The 14365-nt window shown below is 35.7% G+C and overlaps 2 protein-coding genes across 2 annotated transcripts; both read right to left on the reverse strand.

Moving 5' to 3' along the window:
• Positions 1 to 1715: 1715 nt before the first annotated feature.
• Positions 1716 to 2907, reverse strand: LOC109269837 (olfactory receptor 13F1-like). The gene has a single exon (XM_019453919.2). It carries the CDS (start codon positions 2676 to 2678, stop codon positions 1716 to 1718), a length of 963 nt encoding a protein of 320 aa, XP_019309464.2. The 5' UTR covers positions 2679 to 2907.
• A 9422-nt stretch (positions 2908 to 12329) lies between these two features.
• LOC109270033 (olfactory receptor 13C2) lies at positions 12330 to 13550 on the reverse strand. Its single transcript, XM_019454295.2, has one exon. The coding sequence runs from the start codon at positions 13548 to 13550 to the stop codon at positions 12594 to 12596; it is 957 nt and encodes a 318-aa protein (XP_019309840.2). The 3' UTR covers positions 12330 to 12593.
• Positions 13551 to 14365: the final 815 nt, after the last annotated feature.

Below are 14365 nucleotides of genomic sequence, written 5' to 3' on the forward strand. Positions count from 1 at the left end.
CATCATCCACACCTAGTACTCAATTTACATCTCTTTGCAAAAGATTTCGCAACATATATATAGCTTTAGACCTAATTTTTTGCCTAGATTTCACAAATCTGTCTTCTCCTGTAAGTCTAACCATCAGTGCACAGCCAACCAGTCAACCGACTTACATCCCATCCCTATCTTTGTGAAGTCATCATCCTTACGCTACTCGTGTCATCCAATCAACGACTGCATCAGAGTTCTTTACTTACACCAATGGACCAATCATCTTTGATGACTGTTTATTCATATCTGAGAAATCAAATCCAGCCCTACAACCTGGTAATTCCCATATTCATCCTATCTTCTCCATACCATTGCCTTCTGGATCCAAGCCATCACAATTTTATTGACTCTTGTGACAACTTCATGATAAAGAGCAAATAAGTTTTGCACACTGACTTCACATTTAGTCATCTAGTCCAGAAAGGACATACAAATGTTACAAATACTGACGAGTGTACATTTTTAAGTTCTTTGTATATTATGGCTTATACAATAAGATATGTCATATATTTCAGCATTTCTCACCATTTTAGTGGGTTTGGGATACTGTATATTTTATAATATAAATATATCATGTATTTTGTTTCTAAATGCTTATAGCTTCATTTATACCCTTGGATCTAAGCATCTAGGTGTCAGGGGAAAGCACAATAAAAAAGGGAAGGGTGCTTGTAGTTTCACTGAAACATCCTGCAGCTTCTTTGAATTTACGAAATTAATGTCAGCACTCGAAGACCAACAACAAACGGCTAAACTCTCTGATATTTTTGCAGACTAGCATCCCTCTACCCCATCTCTATTCAGTATATATTTGTGCAGGCCTTCTCCATTTGTACATAGACATTCACATCACACACATCCATCTGCATCCACAAATATTTCCACACATGTAAAACACAGTTATACTTTGTAGAATATGCAATTACTCCCATTAAATTTAGCAATGCTGAAAAGAGGTTGTAGTGGTTTCCTCATACTACCATAACAAAATAGCAGATTGGATTGCCTGAACAACAGAAATTGACTTTCTCATAGTTCTGGAGGATAGACCAAGATTAAAGTGTTGGCAGATTTGATTTCTTCTGAAGCCTCTCCCTGGCTTGCAGATAGCCATTTTCTTGCTAGGTCTTTTCCCCTGTGTGTGAGAAATCCTCGAGTACCCATGTGTGTCTAAATTTCTTAAATTTTTTCTTATAATGACATAAGTCCAATTGTATGAGGGCCCACACTGATAGCCTCATTTTAACTTAATCCCACTTTAAAGGCCTTATCTCCAAATGTAAATACATTCTGAAGTACTGGTGGGTTAGAGCTTCAACATAAGTTTTGCAGGGACACAATTCAGCCTAAAACAAAGGTTAATAATAAATTATCTAAAAAGTCTACTATAGTTATTACATTTGTATATTACATGCACATAATTTTGAATACTAACAATACACTAGCTTAATGTTTAAAGCTATACTTATACTCTATAACCCAAAATAAAATTGAAGTTTGTCATCAAAAGTCTATTTATGTAAGATTTCAGATATGCTTATGTAAGATATGTCTATATTACCTTAGAGTTTCAGCAGTCAGTCAAGGAGGGAACTTAGGAAATCTTTAAAATGAGCGTCTTCCCCTATTATCCCAGTTTTCTGGTGTGTATTGACCACATCAATACACCCCTTAGATTAATGTTATGATTTGCTATGGGGGATTAAAAAAGCACACAGAGGGTTCCTAATCAGCAATTTTTTCACAGCTGCTTTTACCTCTTTGTTCCGTAAACTATAAATGATAGGATTCAACATGGGGGTTAATCCGGCATATACCAAAGCCATAAATTTGTCTATTTCCTGTGAATCTACAGCGGAGGGCTTCAGGTACATGGAGAGAGCTGTCCCATAGAACAAAACCACCACAATCAGGTGGGCTGCGCATGTTGAAAAGGCTTTGCTTCCACCATCCACTGAGCTGATTCTCAGGATGTTGGAGAGAATGAATGCGTAAGAGACACAAATGAGGAGCATCGGCATAGGAAGAAGAAGTACGCTGATCACCAGCATGATTAACTGTACCCTGGAAGTATCCACACAAACTAGTTTCAAGACAGCCAGAATTTCACAAGTGAAGTGATTGATGATGCTACTTCCACAGAGAGACAGCTGCAGCACAGATACTGTTTCCACCAGGGCGGTGAGGCAGCCTGTCATCCAGGAGCCAGCGGCAATCTGCACACAAGCCCTCTTGTTCATGATGATGGGGTATCTCAGAGGGTTGCAGATGGCCACATACCGGTCATACGCCATCGTGGACAGGAGCACACACTCAGTGGAGCCCATGGCAAGAGAAAAGTACATCTGAGTGGCACATCCTGAGAATGAGATGGTGTTTTTCCCTGAAACAAAGTTTGTCAGCATTGGAGTGAGAGCAGAAGAGGTGTACCAGATGTCTAAAAAGGAGAGGTTGCTGAGGAAGAAGTACATGGGTTTGTGTAGGTGGGAATCCAGGATGGTGATGGAGATCAGAATGATATTACCCAGCAGGGTGATCAGGTACATCAGCAAGCACAGCACAAATATGATGACCTCAACTTTGGGGTAAGGAGTAAACCCCAGGAAAATAAAATTGGAAATGACTGTCAAGTTTGCCTTGACCATTTTATGCCTCTTTCTTTATCTGTAGTAGTGAATAAAAATATACATTGTACATATATGAAAATTAAATTCTACCATCTTTCAAGGGGATTAGTTAGGGGTACTTTACAAGGATCATTATTCTGGCAATACCATGCTAATTATTCACTCATTCATTCATTTGTTGATTATACTACAAGTCACTGAAGATCTCTTTGAATTACCTAAAAAGCTACTCTTGGGCAGCTCAGAATAAAATATCACGCAGTCAAGTAAAGAAATAAATACAATTAACATCATATAAATACACCCTCGGGTACCATGAGAACACAGAGGGTAAGAATCTTAGCTCTGTGTTAGGAACCCTGGTCAGTGAGACATTGTGACACTTAGTTTAATCAAAAAAGGCATTAGACCTGGGGCACATGGGTGGCTCAGTGGTTGAGCATCAAACCTGGATTTGGCTCAGGTCATGATCCCATGGTCAAGCCCCGCACAGGTTCAGTTCAAGCCCCATGTCAGGCTCCACACTGGCAGTGCGGAGACTGCTTGGGATTCTCTCTCATTCCCTCACTCTCTCATCTCTCATCTGCTCACATTCTCTCTCTCTCAAAATGAATAAACAAACTTTAGAAAAAATGCGTTATACCTAATCGAGTTAAGGACCACAGGAGGTTTGCTGGGAAAGAAAAAAAAATTGTAAAACGTTACAGGGAGAAAGGATTTAGTTGCATTTCATAAACCTGCTAATTATGTGTTGTAACACATGGATATGCGGTACACTATAAATAGAAGATAAACCTGTGTCCAATCACTATCGCACTACCTGATTTCAATTTCCAAGAAGGCATTTTTGAATATGGAATCACCCTGAGCCCACGCTTTCTTAGAAACAAACTGATTTTCAAAGTTCAGGATTTTATAATGCAATTCTAATTACTTGTGATGTATCTCACAATTAGTCGCATATGGGAACATGTTTAAAAACCACTGTCCTATAAGTAGAGCTCAAATGCAATCAATCACACACACTCAAGCCTCACATCCTCATCATTGCCTACTTCTCCAACCTCATCTTCCAACACTCCAGCTCCAGACTCTGGTCTGAAACAACAACCAGCTTGTAATTTCTCATACTTATCATGCCATTTTATATTTTTACGTCTATAACCAACAGTTCATCTACATGCTGTTACCTTTCTCACCAACTCCAATCTTGTTTTTCATGAATATTTATCCAGTCATCAAAACTGTAGGCCACTGTCTCAAGTACAGCTTCGTTCTTTATGTATACCCACATTACTCAAGTATATTACACTGAACAATAGCCATATGTGCACATCCCATTGGCTCCCACCCCTGGTACAACTGCGCTCTCCAGATCTTGTTCCCCATAATACTAGCAAAGAATAACTTACATTCAAGATTTTTAATAACACACCACTCCCTTGAACATGGGCAATGTTTGGTACATATTCAAATAAGAACATTTTCGCTATTGGTCTCTGTGCCAACATAAAAGCCTAAGATTTCTCAACTGCTCATTTAGATCTGCACCCTTATCTGTAACATTAAAGAAACTAGTTCATTTAAGAAACAAAGACGATAAGCTCTTAGCTTTAAATATTTGACATAGAGTGAGGTGGGGAAGGCAATGACCATTTGTACTCTTAGGAGAGGTTGAGGTATTCCCCAATCATCTTCTGTAGGGTTTTAGACCACTGTCCTCTGAGTGTAAGAATTGGACTCTAAATCCAACCATGCTACTTACTGGTGTGCATAATCAGGCAAATCACTTGGCCTCTTTGAAATCAGTTTGTTTGGTTTTTTTTTTTTTTTTGTAATCTATACAGGAAGATGACAACTCCTAGATTAACTTATTTTAAAATTCTTTTTCCACCACCCAATTCCATGGCCTCTCTAATATTTCAGAACATCACAAAACGTTTATGATTTCATCATCTCCCTGCTTTTCTTTCAGAGCTATACCTGCCTATGCTAACCCAGTGCTGGTTCACACTGGCTCAGATAAAAAACTTAGTACTTCTTCATAATCTATTAAAATTTCAACCTCCAATCCATAGGTGAATAGGAAACACCTGACTGATTATTTCCAGAAAGGTGACTGTTAAAGGTTTCTGCTCTTTAAAGTTCATTTGGGTCAGCACACACCATGCTTCTACTGAGGGCTTCTCTAGCGGTCTTTCCCCCCTCAGCACCCAGTTTTCCTACTCTAGCTCTTGCTCTTCTTGCTTTCTCTTCTTTCTTCACTACTGTCTGGTCTTTTCTTATAAACAAAATAATGATGTCTTTTTCTCATGCAGATTGGGTCCCTAGTCTTTCCCTTATCCTTCCTTTACAACGCTTGTAAGAGTCTCACCTATCCTAAGTCATTTTATTGAGATACTTTCCCTAAAATGACTTCAGATGCCAGGGCTAAGACAACCAAATGTTTTCCAACAATCTCTTCCCTTTTCCTTCCCAAATGTCAGAGCCAGAACAAATCAGAGTTCTACCCCAACATTTGTATTTTAAAGTTGATGGATGCTTGAAGGAGTTTAATGACTTGTCTGAGATAAATGAGAAAATCAAAAGCAAATCGAAAACTTCCGTCCCACATTTTGGGCTCATTTCAACTCAATATTTTCCTTATCAACAAGTACTTCTTTTAAAAGTAAATATCTGGTCTCCTATTCTGGTCTCCTGGCCTAGCTGAGACCCGTGAATCAGTTTTATAAATCGGAGGATACAGAAAGAGATGGATAAGGTCTGCTCTCATTTACCTCAGCACATGTGATCAGTATCTTCCTCTTTGACTAATGTATGCTTCACTATTTAAAGTTGATCTCCAGCATGGTCTTGCTTGTGAATCTTTGTGCAGTGCTCAGAAAAGTAAAAGAATCTGAATTTTGTAATTATGGTAATTCTTCATGAAAACTGTATTAGAGTGGGTTATGCAGAGGTATTTTTATTCAGAAATTGCAATGAAAAAGGATATGGATGCTCTTGGCTTGCAAAAAATCAAGCCAGATCTTTCCTCATTCACAAATTCTCAACATACAGAGCTTTTGGTAAAAATACAAAAATAACTGCCTAAGAAAAATAATGACAAAGATTTTTTTCTGCCAAAATCACCACCTATGCTCTGCTCTCTAAAACTTCCAAAGGGTAATCCCTGGCTCTAAGACTACTAAAGTCTCCTGTTGCTATTAGGGACTTTCCAACTCCCTTAACAATTTAATGCTGTGATTCTGGAACATAAAGAAGTTAAGAAACTTTCTAGTTCTCCAGGGTTTGATTCTCCAAGTTCCATGTACTAATTGGGAACCAAAAAATGAGGTGAAAAAAACTTTTAATTAATTCAAGTTATCTGGGACCATAAAACACTTGATTGCTGAGCAGCCTTTGTGCAAGTAGAATTGTAGGAGACTATTTGCCTCCTTCATTCCTTCTGCAGATTGCCCTCGAATTACATAGCAAACACTGCAATTAAAAACTATAGAAATGCCTTCCTACAGGGCCTCTGAGCTTGTAAAGTAACTGAATTATTTTCAGAAATCTCTCCAAATATTTCAGTTATATGAGAAACAGAAGACAAAACATCCTTACTGAGCTTTTAAATGGCCACAGAGTAAAGGGAGAACATTGATCAATCAGATAACTGACTACTATCAAATGCCCCTTGAAGACCCTGAGTTTTTAGCACAATGATTGTGATTTTATAAAGATTATATAACAGTCTTTGAAGGAATAGTGCATTGGAATGAGTACCAGACGTAAAGAGTTGTGAATTAAACCTCAGCTCGACTATTGGTGAGCTAAGTGATCTTATACAATTGTGGTATATTAATTATATTAATGACCCCAATTCTTCACTCTTTCCTAGGCTTGCCTACTCTGATTTGGTCCTACACATGTGGCTTGATTTGATCACTGGAGCATTAAGAAATATAATGCAAGAACAGACTAGTAAAGCACTTTCACTTAGGTTAGTCCTCTCTTTTCCATCTCTGCTATTATCATGAAAATATGTCCAAGTTACCCAACTGGAGGATAAAATGCACATTAAGCAGAACTGAGGTGCCTCAGTTGCCAACAGCCAAGGCCACTTTACATGAGTCAGTCAATCCCCAACAAATGAGTGAGTCCACAATCAGCAAGCCAACTCACAGCTGATTTGAGATATAAAGATAATATAGTTGAGGTCACATGGATCCAGGTGTCTCATAGACTTGAATAAATGTTTATTTTGGTGTACCACTGAGATTTTATGATTGTTTATTATGCTGTTTCATTGTAACAATGTAACACTGATGTAGCAATAAATGGTTTTATCACCTATCCAACACTGACTCACCTGGTCTTTATCCCTCTTAAAAGAGTCATAATTTTATTCATTTGTCTCTCCTATTTTTATCCATAGGGAAAATATCCTGATGAGTTCAAGCTTCCTACCTTACTTTCTAGAACTTTTACATTTTTGCCTTTCATACTGAGATATACAATCCATCTGGAATTAATTTTTGTGTATGGTATCAGGCAAGGTCAAGATTTATTTTTTACTATGTGTACACTATTTGACTCAATATGATTTTATTGAAAGCTCTCTTCCCCACTGCACTACAGTATCACTTTTGATATAAACTAATTGACCATATATGTTTGGATCTCTTTTTGGCCTCTTGTACTGTTCCATTAGTCTATTATGCTTATCCTTGCACAAATACTACATTGTCTTTTTAGCTATAGCTCTATATAATAAGATTTGATTTTGGCCCTCTAAATTATTTATTCTTTATGGGTGGGTTAGCTAGTGTTGGCATTTGTATATTTTGGTATCTGTGTATAAATTTTCACAATAATCTGCTGGAATTTTGATTGAGATAGCCTTGAACCTATATTTCAATTTAGAGAGAATGACATCTTTATACTATTGAATCTTCTAATCCATTAATTTAGGTATTTTTAAATTTCTCTCAATAATGTTTTATTGATTTTTCTTATATAAATGTCTTGTCATATATTTTTATATTTTTGATGCTATTATAAATTTTGCTTTAAATGCTATTTTCGACTTTCTTGTTATTGGTATGTAATGATTTTTCTATGTTAAACTGATATTTAGCAATCTTGGTAAATTCACTTTTTTGCAATTTTTTAAAATTTTTAATTGAAGTATAGTTGACATTAATTCACTACTTAAGTCCAATACTATAGATCATTTGAGTATCCTACATCATAGAGCATTATTCATAAATAGTGACAGATTTGTTTTCATTATTTATATCATTTATCATTACTTTTAGTACTGGTTACGAATTCTGGTACTTAGAGTAACATATTCAGGAGTTGAGACATATAAGGTAAAATGAGAGAATTTTATTTGAAAAATGTATTGGTGCCTGAAAATGGCTAAGGACTATTTAAAACTAGGTTTAGGTTCCTTAAAAATTAAGATTCCTCTTATAATACAAAGAAGCAGATTGTAGACGACACAAAATATTTCTAGTTCCAAAATACAATTACAAATATAAAGTCCATTTTCTTAGTACTGGGTGTAAATGAGCTCCCAGAAATCCTATAAAATGTATTTCTAATGATTTTAGTGAGACAAAACAGAAGAGAATAAAAATAAGTAAAAATATATTACTCTGATGTCTAATAAATGTAAAGCAAATTAACAAATTTCCAAGTAAATTGTGGAAAACAATTTAGGACACCCTAAACAGCATGGCATGATCTGCCCAGAGGTTGTTAATTAATCAATTCCAGATGGGTTGTGTATCTCAGTATGAAAGGTAAAAACATAAAGGTTCTAGAAAGTAAGGTAAGGAGGCTTGGACTACCAGGATATTTTGTTACTTTCTTTACAAGACAGAATGAAAACTGGTTTCAGATTTTTAAAACTCAGTTAAAATCATGAATTTATAATATTGTAATTACTAAAAGAATCTGATTTATTTGGAGTCTATCCAAATATGAAATGCTGATTATCCTTGTTCTATGTAGCTATATAATATTAAACTTTTTCATTCTAGTATAGTATTATTTTTATAACTTTTTGTTCATCTCCACTTATAAGGCATTACATAATTTTTCTTCTCATCCAAGCTAGGACACTTGACAATGAAAGTGAACTATTACTAATTACACCAGGGAAACTCTGCTAAGTAGACTCGTTCTGAGCAAATAAGACATATGGTCACCATTCCAAGGTTGATTCTATTAGGGCCATCATGTTCCAAAGACACAAGATGTTTGACTAGAAAAACAAAAACCAAAACCAAAACAAAACAAACACAACAAACAAAACAAACAAAAACTGGCATTATGCGTTGTTTGTGCCCCACCTGACAGCAACTACTTAAGTTTTGGTCTGAACCTGATGTCTTCCAAGGTCCAGAAGCAAGTACATGGAGTCATGCTTCTCTGGGACTAAGGATGATAACAAATGTAAGATATGATTCTTAAATGAGAAACAGTGAACCCTATTAACATAACAGGTGACCAGAGCCTAGGGGAGAGACGGATGATAAGGAATCTTTACGAAAGCTCATGGTGGAGGTTAGGAAGTGTGAGATCTGAAGTCTAATTAGGGTTATTCTTTTTTCCTTTTCTGCATTGTCATTCCTTTGTATCTTCCTCAAATCTTCAGTTAGTAAATAGAAGCCCGGAGCTAGCTATAGTTCAGGGAATGAAGGGAATGTAAATCCATGCATGGGATGACACAAACTGGATCAAAATGACATCAGCATTGATGACATTGAAGAACAGGCAGAAATGACTGGTCCTGAAGCCTAAATAGTGGTATGAAACAAGAGATCAGCCACAACCAGTAGTCTCTAAATACTTTCATTTAGTCACCCTTCCGTTATTCTGTCCCCCTCTGAATAGCACATCATTCTCTCCTAAGAAAGCCAACTAAAGTTTACAAATTGCTAGTCTATCTGCCCCCTAAGCATTTTCCAAAGAAGGGCCAATCTGCAATATGGTCATTCCACTTTCTGGGCAGCTGCACAATGACCAAGTCTAAATCCAACAAAGTCAGGAAACCATGAATCAGTGAAACGACTCTGGGGCCATTTTTTAAAATCTTACTTTGTATAAACTGGGTTCTAGCCAGCTTCTCACTGATCATGATGATGAAAGAAAGTAATGCAAAGGAGTGACAAACAGTATATATATATGAACAGTATATATATGATATACATATATGACTGTTCTGGAAAGAAATTCCCAAGAACTCCATCTTGGGAATAAATATGTTTCATGTAAATCAGGCTGTGAACCTGTTATACAAAACCCCTATTGTGGTTTGTCAGTCAAATCTTTCACTACCTCCTTGAGTATGCTGACAGCTCGTGGGTTTACACAAATGTTGGCTCAGTATATCCTAACAGCTTTGCATATTGGAGAAATTTAAAACATTTTATCCCCCTTATAGTTTCAGAAAGTACACCAATACAAGAAGTCACTCAGGTCTTAGGTCTTTTTGTTGTTACTGTCGTTCGTTCGTTCGTTCGTTAGATAGATATAGGATCTTGGAAGGATCATGAACTTGTGGTTCTCTCAAATTTCTTGAAGGACATTCCCAGAAAATAATTATTTACTACTATTATTACTAAGAAAAATAAAAGATTCAAGGAGACAGAGATAGAAGTAGAATGACAATGGAATAAAGGAGGCCTTTCTTTTGTGATGTAGTATCCTATAAAATGCTCACTGCTGCCTCTTTCTGAACTATAAGGGGAAAATGAATCTCTATTTTACAATTAAAAGTAAACACAAGATTTTTAAAAAATTAAAAGGTTAAAAAAATAAAAATTTAAAATCTAAATAAAAATTAGCAATTAAATAATGTAGAATTTTAAGCAGTGTTTAAAAAGCTGAAGCAATCAAACAAGAGTAAAACCAAGTAACGTAATATCTTAAAGTTTTCTAAAATTCTAAAAGAATCATAAGCTATTATTTCAAAAAAACAGCTCTTAGTTTCATTTATCTGTTTTGGTTTCTTTGGATTCTATATCATTTAGTTCCTCTAATGTTTATTATTTCCCTTATGCTGGCTTTGGGCTTTATTTCCGGTTCCTTTTCTAGCTTCTTTCTTTCTAGTTATAAGATTAGGTTATGTACTGGGGACATTTCTTGCTTCTCAAGATAGGAACAACAGATGATGGCAAGGATGTGGAGACAGGGAAGACCTTTTGCACTGTTGGCGGGAATGCAAACTGATACAGCCACTCTGGAAAACAGTATGGAATTTCCTCAAAAAATTAATAATAAAACTAGTAATCGCACTACTACACATTTAACCAAAGGATACAAAAATGCTGATTCGAAGGGGCATATGCACCCCAATGTTCATAGCAGCACTATCAACTATAGCCAAATTATGGAAAGAGCCCAAATGTCCACCCAACTGACAAACTGATAAAGAAGATGTGGTATACATGTACAATGGAATACTACTTGGCGATTAAAAAGAATGAAGTCCTGCCATTTGCAACAAAATGGATAGAACTACAGGGTATTATAAATTAGTCAGAGAAAGATATCATATGATTTCACTCACATGTGGAATTTGAGAAACTCAACAAATGAACATAGGGGCTCAGAAGGAAAAATAAGATAAGAACAGAGCAGGAGGCAAGCCATAAGAGACTCTTAAAGACAGAAAATAAACTGAGGGTTGTTGGAGTGGAGGTGAGTGGAGGGATGGATTAAATGGGTGATGGGCATTAAGGAGAGCACTTTTCAGGATGAGCACTGGGTGTCATATATAAGTGATGCATCACTGGGTTCTACTCCCGAAGCCAAGACTACACTGTTTGTTAATTAACTTCAATTTAATTTTTTAAAAAATATAGGATATTGTTTTAAAAAAGAAACATAACCTAAATTACTTAAATTTTTAAATAAAAAACTCTGAGAATAATATGATAGAGGAAGAAAAAATATATAATATTAATCATTCAAATCTAATATGAATATTTAAAGTATGAAATTCAGATGAAGAAATAAAATGATAAAAGTAAATGTTTTTAAAGCTGAACATTACCATAACATAGAAAAGAAATGGAAATCCCAGATAAAAACCAAATGTAAAAACCATCTAAAGGTAGATCCACCATTCCATAATAACAGATTCCTCCTGGATTAGCAACATACTTCATGGATAGAAAGTCAGTGGTACAAAGGAAAAGATATAGCTCTACTTTTATCCATGGATATTTCACTAAGTAGTTATTTTCTTTTAATTTTCAAAAGGCTTTAAAAATCAGTCATTTAATTCCACATCCAAAGCAGTTAGATCCCATGTATCAGAAGGCCTTCAGAAAAAAAGACTGTCAAAGTAGATATGTTGAAAGTAGAAAAGAATAATAACTTAATACCTCATAGGTGGATATGAACAAAAAGTTATAAAAAATTATTATACTAGAACCAAAAAGTTTAATATTGTACAGCTACCTAGACAGAGGACAATCAACATTACATATATGAACAGGCTCCAAGTAAATTATATTTTTTAGTAAATACAATATTGTAAGTTCATGATTTTAACAGTTTTAAAAATCTGAAACAAGTTTTTATTCTGTCTTATAAAGTAAGAAAATATTAAATTGGTTTTGAAAATAATCTTATCAAAAAGCATTTAAAGGGTAACATTGTCCTGTCTGGAAATCTCTCTCACTATTACATTACCCCTCTACTTGCCCTCACGTTCAAGCTCTTGAACAATAAGAAAAAAACATAATCGCTGACTCCTAAAACATAGGCATTTACTTATTTTCATTATGCACTGCACCAAAAAAATTTTTAAAGCTTGAGAGATTTGAGAGATGAATTTGACACAGCAACAAGAACCGACCTATTAGGCTCTTTGGTTTCCCTAATTGATTTTCATATTGTGATTATAAAAATAACCTGTCCCTTTCCCATTTACTTATTAAAAACATTTCTTCTCAATAGGTGTTTTACTGCCTCCTTAACATCTTTGTTCCTAAGACTGTAGATTAAAGGATTAATCATAGGAGTAATAACCCCATAAAACAAGGATATAAGTTTGTCAGTAGCATCCAAGTCCTCTGAATTAAGTGTGTCTTTAGACTTGGGCTTCATGTACATGAAGAGAATGGTTCCATAGAATATTATCACCACAGTCAGATGGGCTGAGCACGTGGAGAAAACTTTGCTTCTCCCCTCAGAAGAGCGAATTTTGAGGATGCTGACAATGATTAATGTGTAAGAGATAATGATTAATAACAGTGGTGTCAATATAAACAGTGTTGTGGCCACGAGCATGATGAACTCGTTGCCTGAGATGTCAGCACAGGCCAGTTTCATGATAGCCAGAATTTCACAGGAGAAATGATTGATGACGTTATTCCCACAGAAAGGCAATTGTACTACAAATGCGGTTTGTACTGCAGAGTTGATGACTCCTATGATCCAGGACCCAGCTGCCATGGGCACATAGGAATCCTTGCTCATGATGACAGGATATCTTAGAGGGTTGCAGATAGCCACATACCGGTCAAAGGCCATCATGCCCAGGAGCACACACTCTGTTGTCCCCATGGCCAAGCCGAGGAACATCTGTATTGCACAGCCAGAGAAGGATATGGTCTTTCTTTCTGAGAGGAAGCTCACCAGTGTGGAGGGAATGGAGGTGGTGGTGTAGCAGATGTCCAAGAAGGAGAGGTTCCCCAGGAAGAAGTACATAGGGGTGTGAAGGTGGGGGTCCCAGATGCTGATTAAAATAAGGGTGCCATTGCCCAGAAGGATGACAACATACATTATTAAGATCAGTGCAAAAAAGAGTAGCTCAAGCCTTGGGTAGCCAGAAAGTCCCTTTAAAACGAATTCCACCAGAGTGGTTTGATTTTCCCATTCCATTCTACTGTTTCTCTTTTACCTGTAAAACATTAAAATTTGTTAAAACAAAATGTGTATCTTACGATTACTTTCAAATGTGTACTAGTTTACAAGTACCATATTCTTCCAGAAGGGAAAAATATTTCTAAAGGAGAAGACTAAAGAAAAAAAAGAAGTATACAAAAATGAACCAAAGCAAGGAAGAGGAAACTAACATGTTTTATGCTACATGCAATGTGTCATGTAATTTAGTTAATCTCATCATAGTGCTAAAATAGAGGTATTGTAATCCACATTTTACAGATAAACTAAAGTATAAATATTAAGTAAACTTGACTAAAGGTAAATATATATCAGAGCTAAGTCAGATTCAAACCTAAGTCTTCCTTGCTGAAGCCTGGCCTTTTTATCATATTTATCATCACATATGTAAACTAGAGGTTATAATAAAAACTTAGCATTGTATTTTATGTGTAACTGAACAATAAACCATTTTTACTGGCTACACACCACCACACAATAAATCAATGATCTTGTCACTCCTTGAAATTATAATGTTATGTTTACTATCTGTCTTGACCAGAAGCATGTAAACTTTACAAAGGTAGGTACTTTTGTTGTTTACTTCCACAGTCCAGTACCTATAGTGAAGTGGACACAGAAATAGATGTTCAAAAATATATGTTGAATAAAGGAATAAAATGAAAGACAAAATAATGACTACTATTTGTCACTCTGTGTCAATCCACTACTAATTGCTTACTTTATGCATTACCTCATTTAGTCTGAATGGCATCCCTATTAGGCAATTACTGTTGTTAGCATCATCATCTTTA

Source organism: Panthera pardus, unplaced genomic scaffold (genome assembly GCF_024362965.1).
Source record: "Panthera pardus isolate Hobbes unplaced genomic scaffold, ASM2436296v1 HiC_scaffold_20, whole genome shotgun sequence".
NCBI classification, from domain to species: Eukaryota; Metazoa; Chordata; class Mammalia; order Carnivora; family Felidae; genus Panthera; species Panthera pardus.